The sequence below is a fragment of the Alexandromys fortis genome, unplaced genomic scaffold, assembly GCF_014885135.2.
Source record: "Alexandromys fortis isolate MF-2015 unplaced genomic scaffold, M_Fortis_MF-2015_v1.1 scaffold_3, whole genome shotgun sequence".
NCBI lineage: Eukaryota > Metazoa > Chordata > Mammalia > Rodentia > Cricetidae > Alexandromys > Alexandromys fortis.
The window spans coordinates 3,538,293-3,559,086 of NW_026067909.1; the positions used below are offsets into that span (position 1 = coordinate 3,538,293).

At 44.6% G+C, this 20,794-nt stretch overlaps 2 protein-coding genes across 3 annotated transcripts in view; one reads left to right on the forward strand and one right to left on the reverse strand.

Annotated features, from left to right (window-relative positions):
* Dock1 (dedicator of cytokinesis 1) overlaps positions 1–20,794 on the forward strand; it is a 512,909-nt gene that overhangs the window by 202,111 nt on the left and 290,004 nt on the right. For both annotated transcript variants that reach the window (XM_050136678.1, XM_050136679.1), the window contains exon 27: positions 1,864–1,959. In XM_050136678.1, coding sequence (XP_049992635.1) covers positions 1,864–1,959 — 96 coding nt within the window. The remainder of the gene's footprint in view (positions 1–1,863; positions 1,960–20,794) is intronic.
* Positions 11,284–20,794, reverse strand: part of Insyn2a (inhibitory synaptic factor 2A) — a 67,038-nt gene continuing 57,527 nt past the window's right edge. Inside the window, exon 4 of the mRNA XM_050136681.1 lies at positions 11,284–11,834. Coding sequence (XP_049992638.1) covers positions 11,651–11,834 — 184 coding nt within the window. The 3' untranslated portion in view covers positions 11,284–11,650. The remainder of the gene's footprint in view (positions 11,835–20,794) is intronic.

The window sequence follows — 20,794 nt, forward strand, 5'->3', positions numbered from 1 at the left end:
TTCTGTAGAGTTTTACCCTTGAATTATTTTTATTTGTGTGTGCGTCATGACTTTTTTTTACTTTGCAGCATTCACCCTTCTGAACTGAAATTAAGTTTTCATTTTCCTGTGCTTTCTTGGTAAGATGCTTCCCAAGGCCAAAGTTCTCATCCTGCAGGTCAGATAAAGGCTGCGGAGGCTGATTACCCATCCCTTTTTATAGTTCCTGAATTTATTAAGTGTTACATGAACCGAACCACCTGTCCTTCTGGCAGCTTTCTGCCCTACTCACCACAGGTAGAAGCTTCCAGAGCTTTCTGAGCTTTGCAGCTCCCTCTTGTATTTCTAAACACTATAAAATTTTTTTGGTGAGGGGGCTTTTTATTTTTCTAATCTGAATCTGGGTCGAACAGGTATATGAATATTTCATCCCCCCACATCTCCAGCATATCACGAATGTTTGTGCACATGTATACACTTAGGTAATGTCACTGATTCTCCAGGTGTTTCTGGAATCCGGATAGAAACACTTCTGTGTGTTAACAGTAAGTGGAGACTGAACCTCATGAGCAAGACTGGGAGTGGGCTCAGGTGTCCTAGGGCTCCCTCACCTGTCTTTGTCCCTGGTTCTCGTCAGGATTTTAGGTAAATAGAGTTTGTTCTGAACTCTTTCCTGCATTACCTGGACACCTTCCTGGTCAACATATGCCCACATCCACACACACACACACTTCTGTTTGTTCCTTTGAGCAGTAAATCTTTCACGCTGAGCTAGCTACTTCTTGCTTTCACTAAATACACATTGGAGGGCGGGGGTGCAGGATACTGGGCCAGATTCTCTCTGGAGCTATATACAGCAGGCTGCTTGCCTCCATCTGGGCAGATCAGGAAACAGAGCAAGGAGAAGGCTGGTCTTCATTTGGCTTTCTCCTTTTCCCACTTTTTATTCAGTCCAGGACTCTTCCCCGTAAGCCAGTGCCACCCATACTCAGAGTGGGTCTCACGCTCTCAGTTGAAACCTCTGTGGAAACACCAACAGTCAAAGCTTTACCTTACTATTGCCCTGGAATCCGACGGAAGTGACAATGGTGATTGACTATCCCATTCCCCATGGTTTGTGCTGCCGGGGTCAGCTACAACCCCTGCTGGATGATGGGATAGCTTCACCTCATTGGGGGCATGAGCCTTGCCCTGGGCTTGGATGTCTTCTTCAGGACCAGCCTCAGTGCTCCCATGCTAGACCCGTTGCATTTTTCAGACTAAAGCCGGGACAAAGAGCTTAGCTTGTAGACCAAGTTCACAGAAGATCTTGTGACTGTTCAGAGACCAGGAGCCTGCCTGCTCAAGCCTTGTGCATGGAAGAGAATCCACAGTCCCATTTCGCATTAAGCCAGGGAATAAATTCTCCCTAATGGAAAACCCCATGGCACTGTGAGTTTTAGATAATTTGCTGCACTGGTACTAAAACATTCTGTTCTGTGAACGGTGAAGTTATCGGGAAGTGACACGCAGCGCGGTCCACGCTGTTATCTGCCTGCCTTCCGTTTACAGATGGCCAGGCATCTCTGCAAGACTAATTGGCGGTCTCACCAGGGATCGTAGACATTATATTGTTTAAATGGATTTGCTTTTAGTTTTAAGGTTTGCTTAAATTAATTTACTATGATTATATAACAAATTATCATTAATGGGCTATAATTAATAAAAGGCCTTGAGTTTTCTTCAGGAAGGCATTTGCCTTAGACGAAGGCCATTTTTCATCTCGTTAAGGGTTATAATTGATTGACTCTATACAGAGCAGCTGGGTTCGGCAGCAAAGCTGTTGGGCTTGTGGAACCTTGATGGTCTGCGCTCTTGGCTTTGACTGGTGTCTCTTCCCTCCAGGGGCCAACTCAGAGGCATGTCCAGATCATCATGGAGAAACTTCTCAGGACAGTGAACCGGACGGTCATTTCCATGGGGCGGGACTCGGAACTCATTGTAAGTGCCCAGAGACACATGCTTGGGCGAGGCCATGAGCTTCCTACCCAGAAGGCTATTTCCCCAAACACCTGCTCCATTCCATTGCTCCTCTCCTAGCTGCCACTAGGAAGTGAACTTACTTTCTTAAAGGGTAGCATGCACTTGAGATCCAGTCCGTTATGATTTTCCATAATCCCAGAAGTGTCTATCAAGGGGGATGAGGAAACTTAACATGTCAGGGAACGAAATGCTTGGAAGGGGGTTTCTTGTTGTTATTACTTTTTATCAAAGATGCATCTCTTCTTCTAAGTCTTCACTCATAAGGTAGTTTCTTTCTTTGTATTTATTATGTTTATGGTATTTTTGATAACATTTTTTATGAAACACCTTAAAAAGTAATTCAGGTAATGTACCTTAGCAGTTTTATTGTCTACTAGATGTATCCTCACTGTTTCTCTTACAATGGGTCGTTACTTGTAGAAGATGATTTATTTCAAAAAGGTTCTATCAAATTTTAATGGTCTTTGTAAGTCAGTGTCATGGTGACCAGTGTGCATATTTTGTCATGCCCATCCCCCCAAATGGTTAAATTTGGTTACTTAGGCATGAGACCCCTATGTACACCCAATTTACCATTTTAGTTTTTTTTTTTTTTTTACCATTTTAGTTTTATTATATCAAGTATACATCCTTATTTGGCTAACTTGCTGGATGGCCTCTCAGGGAGGGAAACAAAATAGTTTCCTTAATGGAAGAAACAACAGCTTTTTTTTAGGCTTTCCCCTACAATCAGGAGAGACACATTGGTCTTCGTTGGTGTGTGACCCTGATCTCTTCTGTATATCCTGGGAATGAACAAATGAGGGGAAGCTGGGGTGCACAGCCAGCCTAGCCCAGCCCCTGTGTGGTGGTTTGAAAGAAAATGGCCCCCAAAGGGGCTAGCATTATTAGGAGGTGTGGCCTTGTTGGAGGAAGTGTGGGCTTTGAGGTCTCAGTTGCTCAAGCTTCCCTCAGTGTGACACTGTGTACACTTCCTGATGCCTTCTGATCAAGTTGTAGCCAGCACGATGTCTGCCTGCAAGCTGCTATGCTCCCTTCTATGATGATAATGGACTGGACCTCTGGACTGTAAGCTGCCCCCTCAATTAGATGTTTTCCTTTATAAGAGTTGCCATGGTCATGGTATATCTTCACAACAATAAAAACCTTAAGACACCCTGTGTCGTAACAGAAGGTATTATGTGGGTAAAGTAGGCAGGTAGGTGCACCTGTGTGCTTCTTATCTCTGAATGCCAGGCCATGTTCAGTTTTCCTTGAGAACGTTTCTATAGTTTGGACTGTCACAGGTATGAATAAAGAAATAACAGGCTGACATGTGACATTTATGTTGACTTTTCTAGCTTGGCACTCTTCGTGTGTTTCTATTTTGACTTTTTTAGGAACTAGAAACATCTCTGTATGTTGCCAGTCAGTAGAATCTGAACCCCATACACAAGATTAGGGGTAGAATCCAGGGTGCCTTTCTCCCTCTGGCTAACTAACTGAGCTGTATCCCTGTGACTTGGCATCTTTTGGCTCATTGTCCCTGCGCCTCTATTAAACCTGGGAGAGGAGGGCAGAAAGGAGGCTTGTAAAAGGTCACACAGCTTCTGTCAGATGAGAGCAGTTGTCAAAGCACACAAAGCTCGACAACAGGAAGAGTGCAGTGAGCGCGGCTCTCAGAGTATGGGGTCCAAGAGTCTTTGGAATGTTTTCCTAGCTGAGTCCGAGTGACCATAGCAAGTTGTTATTAACCACTTGAGCTGGGCACTCTCTAGTGTCTGGGAAGATTCTTGTTTATGGCTGACCCCACCCGACTCCCATTGCCTAAACCACTACTTTCTATTGGACCAGTATACATGTGGTTCTTGGTTCTAGTTACAGCTTGTCTCTGCTGGGAGACCAAGGTGAAGTGCTAATGGCTGTGGCCCACTTCAACAGATATCAAAGAGTGGCAAAAGCTCCCCTCAGGCTTCTGCTAGTCACATAGGCTGCTGCCGAGGGAAGAAAGCCCTTTTCTGTCCCTATCCAGTCTTCTGCAGGTTGAATTCAGGTGCTGAGTTTCATGATGGGTTAGTGTCCAAGCTTGGCATAGTTCTTGTGTACCACTTACCAATTCCTTGAGATGAACTCTTAATTGTTCTTAAAGTGGCTATTAAGTTAGGACCTCCGTCAGGCTCTCCCCATCTGTAGCCACATCCACAGAGAGCAGGTATCAGGGGTGCAAGACATTATCAGGGAGTGCCACAGCCAGGACCTTCTACCGTATCCCTGACCTTCACAGGCATCACCAGACGTCAAAGAGGGATTGAGGTCTTAAGTCAACTTCTCTCAGTTCTGAACATCTTAGATAAAATAGATTCAAAGACTCCTTTTGAATTTGTTCTGTGGAACCAAGCTGTCATGGAGGAAATCTAAAAAGAAACATCAGTGAGCTGTAATTATTTAATAAGCGATGACATTGTCAAGATATATCAAGAAGGATGTTGGCCATTTAAGATTTGAATTGTTGAGAAGTATCTGTCAGTTGTCTGCCATCCTCGAGTCCCCTCTCTGCTGCCTGCAGAGTAGTGGGACTGCAGAACTTCCCCCGTGAGCATGTGTCACCTTGGCATCGCTGTCCGCACCAGCTGGGGATGCATGCATTAACTTAATGCAACCCTGTTGCTCTGTGAATTTAGATTAGTGGAGGAGCATCACAAAAGCATCCCTGACAAGGGGGACAAAAGCTTCATCAGTGGATCCTCTAGGGTGAAAACGGAGCAGAAAACGGTTTACAGATTTGTTGTAGGTGAACTGTACCATCCCATTGTGCCCCAGAGATTTCCATCATCTTGGGTTACTCACTTTGCATAACTATACTGGAAATTGTATAACTGTGAATCAGCTGGAAAGTTATAAATGATTGCTCAAAATGGATTTAAAAAAAATAGAAGTTATTAAAATAAAAGAAAACTTCTAAGTAGATGCCTTTCATCAAAAGACCTATTCTGTGACATTGTCAAAGTTAGTGCTGGAAATGGGTCTGCTCTTTTCCAGGGGGTGAGTATTTATTAGGTATTCTGGCTCTGCCTGGTCATAGCCTGTGTGAGGAGTAGGTGACCTCACACAGAAGTGGAGAAGCTGCATAGACAGTCTATGGCCAGTTTTACACACCTCTGCAGTGTTTTTATATAAGCGCTGCTTTGCACTCTGTCATGTGGCATTTGTTTAAGTTCATCGCATTTGAAGTGTCCATGGGAATGCTCTTCATACACAGGAAAATGTTTCTTGATCCCAAAGGTCATAATTCAGATAAATCAGTAAATTTCCTAAGAAAATTTAAACAAAGCCCCTTCACTTGTCAACAGTAGATGGGAGAGCATGTAAATGCTGAGATCAGGCTATGCTGTAGCCTTAGCATTGAATTAAAGGATCTTGTACATCTCTGCTCCACTTGGAAGTTCTTTAAGATGAGCCCTTGAGTGTTAAGAAAGTGTGCATGAATATGAACTTGCCTGTGACCTTACACATATGAAGTCATATCCACATGAAAGAGGTGGCAGGGGTCCAAGTCATCATCAGACCCCTAATTACTCAGTTCTGCATTAGGTTTGACTTTACGCTTTATTTTTCTCTTCCTTTTGGAAGCCAGTCGAGGCTCCAGCATTATTTGTGTTCCTACCCAGGATGTGTGATACTATGCAGGGACCTTGTAGTTGTAGACAGGTGACCTGGTCAGCCATTTGATGTGACCTGGAGCTATACAAATGCATCTTCCGTGGGATGAGCCATGGCCAGAGAACAGGGATTAATAGCTAGGGATGTTCCTTCTTCTGCTGTATTAGCGGTTGCTTCTTTCAAATGATTGGATTATATTCTGATAACGAGTCCTTTAAAAAATGTAATTGAGTGAGGACGATGGTTAAAGAGATTTCTTTGGCCTGGATAAACTCCAGAAGATGGAAAATTACCAACTCTCTTAGGCAAAGATGTGACCTCTCCTAAGGGAAGGGTCTCCTGGGAAGTTCACAGAAGAGGGCTTAGGGGTGGGGAGTCTTTTTTGGGTTGTTCACTGACTGTGACTTTGGGAGCCTCTGCCTTACTGGACTCAGCAAGTCCAGTAAGTCCTCTGAGTGCACTGGACACTATTTGGCTACAGCTGTATGGACGTGGATGGGTGCAGTGTTTAATAGGGGCAGCAGCAGCCTTGGTGGGGAGTTCCTTAGCATGCCAGGTCATTCATAAGGCCCTGGAATGCTTCTGCATTTGGAGAGAAAGGTGTTAATTATAACTGTTATCCCAGGGAAGAGTGCCCTTTCACTAAGACTCAAAACAATTTTATAACCAACATATTATATCCCTTCCGCATGAGCTCTGGTGTTGAGATGTGTATTTCCTTGGAGTTAAAGTATGAATGTGCTTTTCAAAGTCCTTATTTATAGAGTGCCTTATAGATGTTTCAAATGGAGGGAGCTTGACTTTTGAATACAGCCACTATACCAGCTGTCCAACTATATTGGTGGCCTTCAGAAATTCACCCTTGTGTATGTTTATGTGTGAGCAATAACTTTGTAAGTTCATTTATATTTGGTGTTGGCAGGGGGATTTTTCTTGCTTTTTTTAATGTTGATGTGTCCTGGGTTTTCTTGTATTTTCCACCAAGGTTGCTCACTAACAGTGGGCTTACAGCAGAGGAAATAAGAATCATGTCATTGTCTGGGTAAAATTCGAAGAGTTCCACAATAACCCGGAATGGAGTATAACAAAGATTTATTAATTTGGGGATAAACTCATAGTAAGGGTAGCTAGCGATCCACAGTCCTCTGAGTGCACTGGGAACTAGAACCAAATCCAGCAGCAAAGAGAGCCACACACTTTTTTTGTCTACATTTATAGAGCATGAGACCATGCCCAAAGCGGGCTGGTATCTAAAAGGCTTTGGCTGAAGGAGTTTCCACAACATGTCCATACCAGATTGTAAAGATACTTTATATTAATTATAAGGTGTTTAGAAGCTAATGAGTAGCTTTCACATGACCTGTGACCTGCCACAATGCATCTCACTCATTACGGCTTGATTAGTTTGTTAATTCACAAGGCTGGGTGATACTTTTGATCTTTGTGTTGTATTGGTGGTTTCTTCCAATAAATGAATTGGCTCCACACTTATCTGAGCTCAAAGGTATGAAAGGTCATTTTTAAGAGATGAACCATGTGGGCAAGGGAAGCTGTTGTTATGGTCTTTGCTAACATCACACCCATGAAAACTGCCTCCACTGGTGGTAACTGAGTCAGGTAAAAACAGTCCTATAAAATCAGCCTGCCAGTGTGTAGGGTGGTTATCCACTGGCCATGCTGCTATCAGGTGATGTGGTGGAAGTTCATGGCCCTTGGCTGATTCCAATTCTGGCCCACTTCTATAAAAAGGCAACATGGCAAACTCTTTTATCTGATGGCATCTCTTCTCTCTCAGCAAATAGTGGTTTCTGTGGGATGTGACATGCCTGTCGTGGTCCACAAGGAAACTGATCTTGTTAGGCGCCTGCCTCATTCTGTCTGTCTGTGTTTGGGGGTTCTTTCAGCTGATCTAGGACAACTGCTATGATACCCTTGCCCCTTGTCTGCCACACTCAGCTCTGCAGCAGAGACTAACAGTCTTGAGGGATGCACAGAAGCTCAGATAGCATGGCTTTTCCAGACATTGGATCCCTCCCATTCAAACTCTGATGATCTCGTAGAATGGGTATTTTGGTGTTTATATAAGAGCTACTCTAAAGTGACCCTACCTAGCATGTGGCTAAGCACTGATTCTAGAATTTGCCTTAATATTCTTTCCATCGGTGTGAAGTGATGCATCGGGCCCCTCTCTTCCTCCTGCCCATAGCATTTGCCTTCATCTTCATTTCCCCAAGGCAAATGTGGGGACAGTGGGTCTCATACCCACATCTGCAGTGGACTATATTTGTAGATGTGCCATCTTCTCCCACAGAAGATGCAGGCCACCTCATACCTAGTGACATTGTTCTGGACTTAGCTTTTAAGGCTTTACATTCATGCTGAAGTGATGGTTTCCCACTCAGAGGAGAGAAAAAAGAGCTTGTCACCCCCCTTGGGCCAGGAACCCACTTGACCAATGCTCTAGAGCAATGGCTCTCAACTTCCTAATGCTGTTACCCTTTAATACAGTTCCTCATGTTGTGCTGACCCCCACCCAGAAAGTCATTGTGTTGCTACTTCCTAACCGTGACTTTGCTACTGCTATGAATCATAATGTAATTATTTTTTTTGAGATATAGGTTTGCCAAACAGGCCTCAACCCATAGGTTGAGAATCCCTACTCTAGAGAGAAGCCACCCACCAACTGTAGGCCATGGAAGGTGGCAGTGCTGGGTGAATTTAGTTGTCTTGGAGGCTCTTTAAAAAATAGACACAAGTTAGGCACATGATACCACGAGCATGTATGTACCTTGCATTGCTGTGGCACAATGCTTTTACCCTGTGAAGATTTGTTTCTTGTACTTGTTTAAATAAATACTGATTGGCCAGTAGCCAGGCAGGAATTACAGGCGGGGCGACAAGAACAGGAGAATTCTGGGAAGAGGAAAGATTCAGTCTGCAGTTGTCAAAGCTGACAAAGGTACCAAGCCACATGGCTAACACAGACAAGAATTATGGGTTAAGACGTAAGAATTAATTTATAAGAAGCCTGAGCTACTAAGCCAACCAATTTATGATTAATGTAGATTTCTGTGTGTTCATTTGGGACTAAATGGCTGTGGGACCTGGTGGGACAGAATCCTCTGTCAACACTGCATGCCTTAAAATTTTATCTTATTTTCCTGGTAACTAAACCCATGCCATGGTGCTGGGTAAGCATGCTAGAGTTGCCTCTCTGGTCAGGGTTAGGGATATAGAAAGCACCCAGGGCACATGATGCTCTCATCTTTCCAAACCCCAACTGAGGGCCCTCTAGGCCAAATATCTGCCCAGTATTATTTTCTTGAATTTTCCCAATGTACACAGGCTGTGAAATGAGTTTAGTAGCCACACAAAACATTACCTTTGCCTTTTTTATTTAAAAATTAATAAATATTTAATGACAAGTATAATAATTTACTCTCTATACGTAATGCCATGTGTACATCTACATAGGAGGGAACACTGAACTTTTCACTTGGTTTTGTATGAAATTTTGACTTCAATCTTTCCAGGAGAAGGGTCGGCCTCTGTCGTTGGCCAGTTGTGATTGGCTATGAAATGAGCTTGAAAATGCATTTTGTTTCCTGTTTGGTGGAGATGCTTTTTTTTCCTTCGAGGAGGAATTAGTTTATCTTCAGCGTTTCATTTCTGGCTCTAAAATGCTTAATTTTTTATTTGACTCGAAACAGTGACATCACAGGTAGTCACATGTATTTGCATTTAGACAGATGTGCAGCACTGGGCAGAAGGCTGCCAAACCCTTTCTTCCACTTGCTGAAAACATGGAATTCGTCAAACACATGAGGAGAAAACTGGTTGCCAGCATCTTCATAATGTCAGTTAAAAACAGTATAAAAAACGTGAAAGACATGTTTAAAGGTTCAGTATGCATGAAACAATTGCACTTCCTTCAAGGTACAGGATCAGCGCAGTCAGGGCTCTCCTCTGGCTCCTTTGTTTACTGCTTGTCTGTGGATTTGAATCCCCATAGCATACTTCCTTAAAGGCCCGTGTTTGTGTGCATGCCCACGTGTGCACATGCACCTGCATGTGTGGTAGGGTCTGTATGTGCATTTTGAATTAAGCGGATTTGAATTTTTACAGAGTACTTTCTGAAAGGCATGTGTGTGTGTGCGTGTGTGTGTGTGTTCCAACATGTGGGGTGTGTGTGTGTGTGTGCGTGAGTGCGTGCGTGGATGTGCATTTTAAATTAAGCATACCTCTGTAGTGTGGTTTGAGGAATCCCCTGAGAGCCGTCACACAAAATATCCTTTTAGTCTTCTCTTTTAAAGACCAGATTTGATTGCTGATCTCTAGATCCTTGTATAACTCAAATGTCAGAACTAAATGAAATTGTTGAGTCCAGAGGAAAAGCATGGTGAGTCTTACCTCCTGCCCATCCAAAGCAGGCCATGACCTTCTCCCAAAACCGAGCCGCTCTGGCTTTGCCACCAGATCCGCGAGGCTGCCATCAGCATGCAGTTCCAGCTATAAGCGCTGGACGGACACTGAAGACTAGGTTTTTTTTTTCTTTTCTCATATGCTCACAACTAGTCAAAGTTTTAAGTTATACAAAAAAGAAAAATAAATAAAAGGCAAAAGAAGACCCCCCCCCCCACTTCCTACACGAGAAGCAGAACACCGAGAGACGTCATTAACTCACAGGAGGATTTTGTTTTCTATAAAAAAGATACCTGGAAAGGTGCAGAGACATGAGTGTAAAAGAAAGGAGTGGAGGTTCACGTTGTCATGTGTCATCAAGAGAGAACTCTTGTGTGTGACGGCGGATTTAAAAAAATCCCTAAAAACATCTGATTCACAGCTTTCCCCTAAGTATGCCGTTTAATACAATTTACTGATAGCTTAAAATGGAGGCGATGCTAAGTTTGGCCATTGGTAGCAGCGAAGGGAAGCACACTGTGTCTCTCTGAGATGGTCAGATCTTGCACAGCAGAGACAGGGCATAAAGAAGTGTAGACAACACCTGGCAGCGCTCAGGGATGAAGAGTGTCTCTGGGGACTGAGCCACAAAAACACTTTCTGCCGCAGCCCAGGCACCGGTGATTTATAGGTAACTCTATTATCCATTGTGTATCTCTGTCTCTTTTCAAATTCTCGCCAGATTCATCATTTGGCCTTTGGGCAGCCAAAGATTAAAAACAAGACCTAAGAAAGCTTAGTGTCCATTAGCTCTGACCCTGTCAGCTTGCAATGATTGAAGGCATATCCTGACCTGGGGTGGGGGTGGGGGTGGGGGTGGGGTTCCTGGCTGCTGGCCATTTGGGAAATGAGCGGTAAACATGTCGTCCATCTAGAGATGAAGAGGGTGCTAAATCTGTGGTGTCAATGTGACACTGAGATGTGGTCACTTGGCGTAGCGCGACAGCACACAAAGGCAGGTATACATAGAGTCACATTTTTGAGATTATTCATGGTCTCCGACCACTTGAAAAAAATTGTGCTTTCTCCGGAATTTAATGTGCTGAAAACTGCACTCGCCCCCTGCTTATTTGCAAAATGAAAGGTAAAAAAAAAAAAATGAAGTCTTTTGCTAACAGAAGGCTTGCTTTTTCTTCTCATTTAAAAAAAAAAAAAAGTCGTAAGAATAAAAGGCCAAAAATAATGAAAAGTTCCACTGTCTACAGAGGGACAGCCTGCTGCATGAAACGTTGATAACTCAATACTTGTTCATAGATGGGGGGGGGCTGCCAGGGGATAGATTTTTTTCCTTATCTTTGATTACGTAAGTTTTATTTCAGACTTTACACCCCACACCGGTGATCTGCAAAAGACACCTGGCAAGGGGTGACCGTCACTCCCTTTGCTGCAAATTATTTGTTGGTGCGAAGGCCTTTTTGGTACGCAGGGCGAGAAGCAGGGAGCACACATTGGCACCGCAGTTCCCTTGGTCCTATCCAGTTTGGAAAAGGACTGACTTAAATTCCAGTGGGTGTGAAAGACGGTCTGGGGACTCCCAAGCCCACAAGTCTTAAAGAAACCAGAGTTTCCACCTTCCGTGCTTTTTGGACTCAGTTTTGGATTTTTGCTTGGGTGTGGAGGAGTAAGTCTCCTGAGTGTAAGGCGAAGGGATGACCTGAGTTTCCTCGACAGGGTGCAGTTTTCTCAGCACAGGCTGGAGTTTGTCTTCCTGTTGCTTAAAATCCAGCTCCACGCTAGAAAGACAGAACACAGAGTTTAGTGCGTGACCCTAGAGATCTGGTTCCCCACCCCCAGTATGTTCTTGGAAAAGAACATCCTTTCACACAGGCAAACCTTTAAAGATCTAAAGGACACAGTTGTTCCACAGTCTTATCATGAGACTAGGGAGATGGCTCAGCCAATAAAGGTCTCATCCTGTAAGCATGAAGGTGTGACCAACCCTGAAAGCTCACTTAGAGCCCGGTGTAGTAGTGTTTGTCTTCAATTCCAGTGCTGGGGCCAGAGACTGGCCAGCCAGCTTAGCAATCAGTGAGCTCCAGGTTTGGAGAGAAGTCCCGCATCTAAAATTAAGATGGCGATTCACCAGAGACTACTCTCCCAGTAGCTACCATTTGCCTGTAGTTCCTCAGCTAGGGGAAGGACTTTGTACCCCTCTATCTGGTCCATGCTGGTGTTTTATGTGGCTTAAGCTAGGGCTTGTGCATGTTGTCTCAATGGCTGTGAGTTCCTACATGCAGCTGCCCTGTTGTGCACCGAGGACACTGTTTCCTTGTATTCATCTACTACCTCTGGCTCTTAGACTCTTCTGTCACCTCTTTCTCAGTGGCCCCTGAGCCTTGGGAGGAAAAGAAGACCATACATCCAAGAGTACTTAGGTGGTACAAACTGGTCTCGATCAGTAGGGGAAGAAAAAATAAAGGTCACCAAGTTCTGTTGGTGAAGTGGATCTGGGAGGAGATAGGGTAAGGGGTGTATATGATAAAAATACATGATTCAGAATTCTTCAATTGTCAAAAATGACATTGAAATAGACTGGAGAGCAGTAGAGGAAGATGTGTGACTCCACTTCTGACTTCCACATGCATGCACATGCGCACATGTGCACCTGGTCATCAGAATATGCACATACATACACCTTACACGAACTATTTGAATCTCAGTCTAGCAGAAGTCATGATGCATACACATGCGTGGCACATAATGCATCAAGCTGTGTCTTCCTGTGCAGCCACCACTGCTCAGGGAAGCCTCTGGACTGAAAGCACCATGAATCGAATGCCTTTGGCCTGCCTTCTTGCCAATTACTAGTTTCCTTACTAGTCTCAAACATTCTTAAGGACCACCGCTAGGAGGAGAGTGTGGGGAGGAGCCTTGTGGTTATCTCTTCAGCATTACTGAGAGGTCCTTGCTGTTATCAAGCACAGCTTTTCAGGAAGCAACAGAGATCTTGTTGTAATTGCACTGTGGGAGCAGGGGTGTGCAAGGATGTGTGTGTCAGAAAGATAAGATTGAAGATGTGCTTCAGAATATCGGCTGCTACTTAGGATGCCTCTGTGAGGAAGGCTGCCAGAGTGCTGGAGTTGTCCCTGACATCTTTGGTAAGCAGTGATGGTCTGCTAGAATCCACTCCGAAGGGATGCCCTGGCCCGCATGGTTTCCTCTGATGATGAGGCACTGAGGAGCTTTTCTTCCCATCCTGTGTTGTTTAGATCATATGGTTTGGACTTAGGCTGTGGAGTCTTCTACCCTGTCCTGTGGTCCAGATGCCAGACTAAATGTCAGTAGATTCCAGTGAATGTTCATGGCATTCTTCCTCTAGCCTGGGGGCACATAATACCGTCTATCAACACGGAATCCTATCCATTTAGAGCCATTAATCCCAGCCAAATTCTGACATTTCAGGAACACAAACCAGCAAAGCCGCATTATCTGGAGTTTTAAAAATAAGTTCAAGACCTATCGAATATACCAGTTTATGGTTTTTAAATCCCATATACCATTTTTCATATTGTCAAAGGTTGTAATATCACTGAGGGTTTTTTTTTTAATGTCAAGGGAAGTTTATGGCTATTTTCCACAAGAAGCCTTATTCTCTTCTCCATTTATTTTTTAGGAAGGCGTTGTGTGTGTGTGTGTGTGTGTGTGTGTGTGTGTGTGTCCCTGTATGCACACGTGTGTGGAAATTCAGAGGAAAACTTTTAGGAGTCGGTTCAAATCCTCTTTGTTCTAGGAAGTGGAACTGAAGTCCATTGTGTCAAATGTTGCATCGCTATGAGCTTATAGAGACAAGGCCCCTCCTAGGGACAGCTGTGCCAAGGGCAAACCTTCGGATGCTTGGAACCTGTGACATTCTAGCTTGTCTGGGCTGTGGTACCTGAGAAAATAGGAGATCCTGTCTTGGTGCCTGGGGAGCAGGGGTGAGTTAATTCTCTCATCATCAGTGAGCTTCCATTTACTTTAGCTCCAGGAGAGATAATTGCCTGTCTTGCCGAATTCTAGAAAGAGCACATTCTCAAACACCCAAAGATCTCTTAACTATCGTGAATAGTTCAAATATGACTGTGTTCTCACTATTACGTGTCAACTGCAGACTTTACAGTTGAGTCCGGTGCCGCAAAAGAAAAGGACTAGAGAATTCTTAGCCTGGACATTTAGACAACAAGGCCTTTCAGGAATTTGTGAGATGTGACATTTAGCTAAACTAATACCCAAATACGTCCTCCATGTCAAGACCATCGCAACTATCCCAGGTAGCCTTTTAGTGATTAGAACAGTGCATGTGGCTGGCATCTTCTGGGCTAACATACAGTCCTGGGCACCTGTAATTATTGAATTCCCATTAAGCGACTACACTGGGAATCCTGTCATTAACCAATTTATCACACCGTGGAACCATGTAATCACAGAGTAATCTAATCTGAGTTCTTGTTAACGAAATGACTCGACTTTATCTGTTGAGCAGAATCCCGTTTGTGCTCATCTAATATGCTGTAGCCCCGAGCAGGCTTGATAGGAGAGGGCCCCCAAGCCTGGCAGTAGGGGGGGGGTCCGTGACACAGTGACCACGAGCCCTGCCTCTCCTCACTGCTTGCTCTACCTTGTCCAGGTTGCAGTGTGTCTGCCTGGGGGTGACGTGTGGGTATCAGCCACCCACATTGTGGATAGGCGAACCCTGGCTGTTAAGTAACAAAAACACATGCTTTTTTCCCCTGCTGTCTGCTGGCAGTTTCTTCTTGTCAGAGTAGACACTGGGTTATTTGGGATCTGAAGTAGATGGCTGACTACATAGGGCAGTATTGCAAGGCTAAGAATCTGGTTTTCTCTGGCTGACTTAGAGCAAAGGTTTCTTTGATCTTAATGGCCAAATGGTGTTTGCTAGAAGCAGAGGTTCTGGATATTGCAGAGGTCTGTCCCAGTCCTCCCTCTCTGAGGACAGTCAGTTGGCCTATGGGTAGGCAGATGGCAGTGTCAGCATCTGTTCATTCCCTCCTTCCTTGTGGCCATTTGTTTACCCAGCTTGGGTGCTTTCTCTGGCTCACAGCATGGAATGCCACACTCTGTTTCCCCTCCCTACCCCACCCAGCTACACACGACTTCTGCAACCTGACCACAAATCCTCATCTTTCATCTTTGAGTTCCTTCTTTGCATGGCATTAAATGTGGAGAATTCTGTGTTTGCGTAGGTGCTGGGACCTGGCCATGGTTTTCTGGTTAGTGGGCTCTGGCATCAGATAACAGGATACACCTTGTACTGAACGTAAGAGAAAGATCCATGGCCCCCCGTGTTGACAGCTGTTGCCCAGGGCATGTTGTTGATCCCCTCTGAAGCTTTCCTTTTCTTGTCTGCACCTCTGTTCTCTTTCCAGGCATCCAAAACAATGCCTCCAATTAGAATTCCCAGTGGGCAGAATTCCTGTGTCTACAATTGTTGCATTGCCTTGACCACACTCCTCTGTGGGTCCTGGTGACTCATGATTAAAGAATGCAAAGACATTTCATTTCTCTGGTTAATTCTTTTCCATAAATATTCTTGCTCTTAATTATGGGTTTACAAAATAATTTTCTGTATATTTCTTGTGTATGTGTGCAAGTATTAATATATGTACACATGTTCCTGTACATGTGTGTATGTATATATACACACATGCACATCATACAGGATTGAGATCAATCTGTCTGGGGCAGTCTATCACTGGTGGCCTGGAACTTGCCAACTAAAGCTAGGTTGGTTAGCCTGTGAGCTGCAAGAATCTGCCTGTCTCCACCTTTCCAGTTCTGGGATTTAGAGTATTTGCAGGATGCCTGTTTTTTTTTTTTTTTTTTTTTAATGTGTGTTCTGAGGCTGGGCTCAGGTCCCTCTGCTTGCACTTTATCAACAGAGCACCTCTCCTGCATAGTCTATCTATTTCTACAGAAGTAAAACTTTGCCTGAGTCTCAGGCTGCTCTCTCAGCCCATACTCAAGCTCGGTTTTTATTCCTAATGCTTTTCTAGCCATTTCATGGGCTGTTGCAGTACAGGGTCCTGGTGTTTCTCTACTCCCTCCTCCTTGTTTGAAGCTCTCGCAGAACTTAGGTTCTGCTAACTCTTGTCTCTTCCTCGGCTTAATTGAATGCCTCAGTTGAAACCTCTCTCCACTTCTCACTCTGCAGCAGGGAAGGGTTAAAGGCAGGTGAGTGTGGCCCCCAAGCACTTTGCTGGTTTTCCTGAAATGGAAGACCCCACGTTTTTTTCATTTCTCCTGCCTGCTGATGCCCTGTGGCTCAGCGAGCCTCAGATCCTGAGCCTCCGTTTCTAATTCTCTTTGAGTTAGATCACAGAGTCCCTAGTGCTACCTGTGACTCCCCACATCTTGCTCTGACACTGTGGATAAATCATGTCACCTTGGGGACCTGAATCCCCTTGGCTGTGAAGTGGTGATGAACAGTCTTCCACTGATATAGGACAAAGCTCCAGAAGCTAGTGCACCGGGAGCACGAGGGAACGCTCACCCTGTGCCTTTGGATAGGATAAGTAAAGTTCTGAGTACAGCACCACGTGGCAGTGAGGGCGACTGCTGTATGGACATCGAGACCTCAGCCCCATGGGAAAACACCAGCGTTGTCCAGAGGAAACTGATGGGTAGGGACCTTTCCAGATCGTGCCCCTTGTGTGCTAAAGGAAAGATAAACCTTCCTCTCCGGTCCTGTTTATCCACGTCCTCGACCCACCTCTCCAGGCAGTAGAGGAAACATTTCGCCATAGGACATCTAAGTGACACTTCCGTCTAGTGTGTCCAACATCACATCTTTCTAAAAGTCCAGTCAACTGTCTTCCCTCGCATGGTTGGTAACCATGACCCCCATCCTTCCAGATGGCCATGCCACAGACCCTGACGGTAACCAGTCACGCATGACCATTCTGTTTTCAGTGATGGTTTTCTTTCTTTGGGGTGTAACTGCAGCGAAACTCAGAGAGTGCAGGACGTTCATCCTTTCTAAAATCCACTGCAGTGTGCTTCCCGTTACTAGGATTTGGTTATAATCATAGTCTGCTCCTTGATTGCGTTTATCATTTTGAAGATGGACACTCCTCTGTTCAGACAGATAAACGGCCTCCTGGATACACCACTGGGAGTTGGTAAAGCAGCCTGCCTCTGAGCCCCTGGCCAGAACTCTGCTCCTCTGGAACAAAGGCTACAACCCCGTGTTAGCCACAAGAAGCCTAGGGTAGTACACATACCGGTATTAGCAATGTTTGATTATGGTCTCTGGAGTCTTGGGAATGGTCCTATGTGTTTTCCAGGATGCTCTTTTCAGATGCCTGGCCAAAGGAACAGGCTGCCCAGTGGGCCAAGGAACCACTGTACCCTTAAAGATAAATCACTGAAATCTACTCAGAGGATTTTTTGCAAACCAACTCAGGAATTAGGGACAAGCCTGAATCCTGTATTTAGGCCCTAGAGAATCCTCCTATTCACCTAGAAACTGCAGGGCATTCATTTCCTAATGAAACTGACAAACTCCCTCCTTCCTTGGTACTGATTTCCACTTCAGCAAAAAGCGCTTTAACTTTCACCTACAGGTGAGGGCTGTGGCTTCTGTGGGTTCTTCTGCCCTGAGTAAAATTTAAGCCATTGCTTTACAAACAAACCAGGGGATATGAGCAGTTTCATTCTGAGTGCCATTGTTAGTTTCACAGTGTCTGCAAGGTGTTGCTGGAGCTTTTAAAAATCCTTACATACTGGGGGAAAAGAGATAGTGTATTTTTAGATTCTAAGAGAATACTGAAAAAAATTGGATTATTAGCTTTGGGAATTTTCAAGGAGAATTTTGAGGCCTGTCAAAGCTATCTTTTTTTTTTTCTCCTGACTTAATTTATTTTATTAAAAAAATATTTTTGTTATATTTGGATAACATCACATAAGATATTGTTCATGGAGTCCATTCTGTCACTGTTCCATACCCCCTCCCATTTCCACTTGAAATGTGTGAATGATAACACAGCAATATATGTTAGATGGAAGATGGATTTTTTCCCACCTCGGCTCATACTGCTCAAGAACTTAATATGCACAAGTGGAATAATTGAAGGGACACTGGCCAGGGTATTTCCACTAAGAGATAATCGTTGGATGACACAGGCTGCAGAGACTGCTGCTCCAAGTGGCTCTGGATGGCCTCAGATTGGCACTGCTTCTGCATACAAATGCAATTACCTCTCCACAATGAGACTTCATTAGCCGTGTTGCTGTCCTGCTCCCTCATCCTGACCATCTCCTTTCTGCACGACACTGGCAATCTGGTCCTCTTGTGTATCTGGATTTCTTTGCAATTGTGTATTTTGTGTGCCCAATGTGTGGTAAATTAGTTGGGATGATATAAGAAAATGCAGTCAGGTCTCTGTGACTGGTTATATTCTTTAGCCTATATAACCACGCGAAGAGTGTTTTCCTCACCTTTCCTAAAATCTGACTATTATTTTGGGCAAGGACATATATACTTAAGATACTTCCTACTTGAGACTCCACCTACTGGAAAGCCCTCAGTTATGCCCATGGAACCATCCTTAGAGATGCTCTGGGACCTGCCAGTTCCTAGCTCTCCAGCAGAGGGAGCTCTGGAGAACACAGCCAAGCCACCATTTCACCCTGACTCTGAGTTGCCTGGCATCCGTCCATGGTATCCTGTCTCCTCCATACCTGCTCTGTTTCAGATGATGGAGTGTGACATCTCACAGGACAGCTCACAAGCCTCCTTGTGGCGCTAAAACAAGGTCTGGGTAGGTCAGGGCTTTCCCTTCCTTCCTGGTAGCACCCTGCCCACTCACTGCCCTAGTGAGTGATTACTGATGTCACCTGAGGCCACTTTTATGGTAGCCTTGATACTAAAGAAATGAAGCAGGAGTGGGTAGCATCTTCCAGAAGTCTGTTCTAACCCTGCTCAAGAAGAACTTCCTCTCTGGAAACAATTCTCTTTAATTAATCTGCGTCAACATGATTATTATCTTTTACATCTTGGTACTATCCCCCACAGCCTTTGAATCAAGTCTGCCTCACTGTTATTTCCATTAAAGCACACCCATTAGAATTCACCCCCTTTCCCTGTGTTGTTATTTTATGAATTAACCAGTTCAGTAAAAGAGGGAAGGGGCGGATTTGCTAATGGCCTCTTTCATTGTTCCCTTTGAAACCAACTCTGAACACAAGGTGAATCACTGGTGACATCAGAGTAGTCTGGCAACGGAGTTCCCCAGATAGGCTGGATACAAAAGATTTCAGCATTTATCCGTAAAGCATTTCTAAACTAATTAAAGCATATTTTGACAGGAAGTAGGAATGATTAGGCAAAAAAAAAAAGTTTTACTTAAAGGAAAGTCCAACTCAAATCTCTTTTAATCTTCTTTCATGCAGAACCTCTTCTTCATCTGAATATCTCAGTTGGTCCAGATCACAATCAAAGGGGTGCCATCTTAGGGGAAAATGTGATTATGTCAACCATCTCAGTTTTCCAGTTGTAGGAGATATAGAACCTGCTGGGTGCTTAGCATTTCAATGAGCTGGTGAGCAGTGAACACCACCATCAGTTATGGGTTAGATCTGCATAACCAGCTGTCAATAGAGGGGTAGGGTATGGGGGGGCTGCTTTATAACTGTCCATGTACTCACCCCGTGCACATGCCCAGTTGGAGTCCCCAGGCCCTTCTGTTGCTTTGTGTTTGTAAATAGTCAGCTTCTTGGATTTCATAGATGGAAAGGATTCTTTGTCATTCTGCAGGGCTTAAAGGTGGATGGCTACCAACCCACCAGAAAGGGACCAACTGAGCCCTGAACGCAGGGCTCTCAGATGTGGGAGACTGGCTCTGGCTTCCAGGCTAAGGCTAAAGCTTCCAACCTTTGCTTGGTCTCCTTCCCCTGAAGCTTTCAAGACCTTTTGTCCTTTTAGTAATTTTCCTGTCGTGGCATTCTCCGACTTTATAGCGAGATATGTACCCATGACAAAGGCATCCATACAAGACCACGTCCATCTCCGTCACAAAGCAGGCAGCCTGGTCTTGAATACAACACCCTCCTTGCCTCCCTGAGCCAACCCCTACTAGATGCACAGGATTTGTTCTGCTCTGTGGAGAAGACAGCTGGGTTTCCAGTGTTTAAATGCGAGACAGATGGGGTCAAGTTCATTGTCCTGTAGGGCTGTCTGCCAACAAGCAGGTATGACAAATTGCAATTTGGGGACATTGGCAGCTTTCACGGCCCCTCGTGTACTTTGGCTCCTAAGATAACCATGGCGATGTGGCATTTTAAAAATCTCCCAATTTGGAATCTGCTTTAGCCTTCCTCATTCCCAGACATGCTCCTAGCAAGCAGTGGCTGAAATATTAAAGTGCAGGTCCATAGGTGCTCGACTCAGGAATACAGTCGCTTCTCCTCTGTGCTAAAGCCAGGCTTTGGACAAACCACGAGGACCTGACCTTGAGCTAAGCTTTCCTCTTTTGCTCAGATTGTCGTCATAGAGACAGTCAGTTTGTCTCCCATGATGTACCAGTTTTTTTGTATTCAGATGGTACCCTTAACTGATGTGCCCCATTAACCATGATTGGTCTTCCTTGTGTGATGTTGCTGACACCTACCCAAGGCTATTGCTATTGAGTTGACAGGTCTCTCTCTCTCTCTCTCTCTCTCTCTCTCTCTCTCTCTCTCTCTCTCTCTCTCTCTC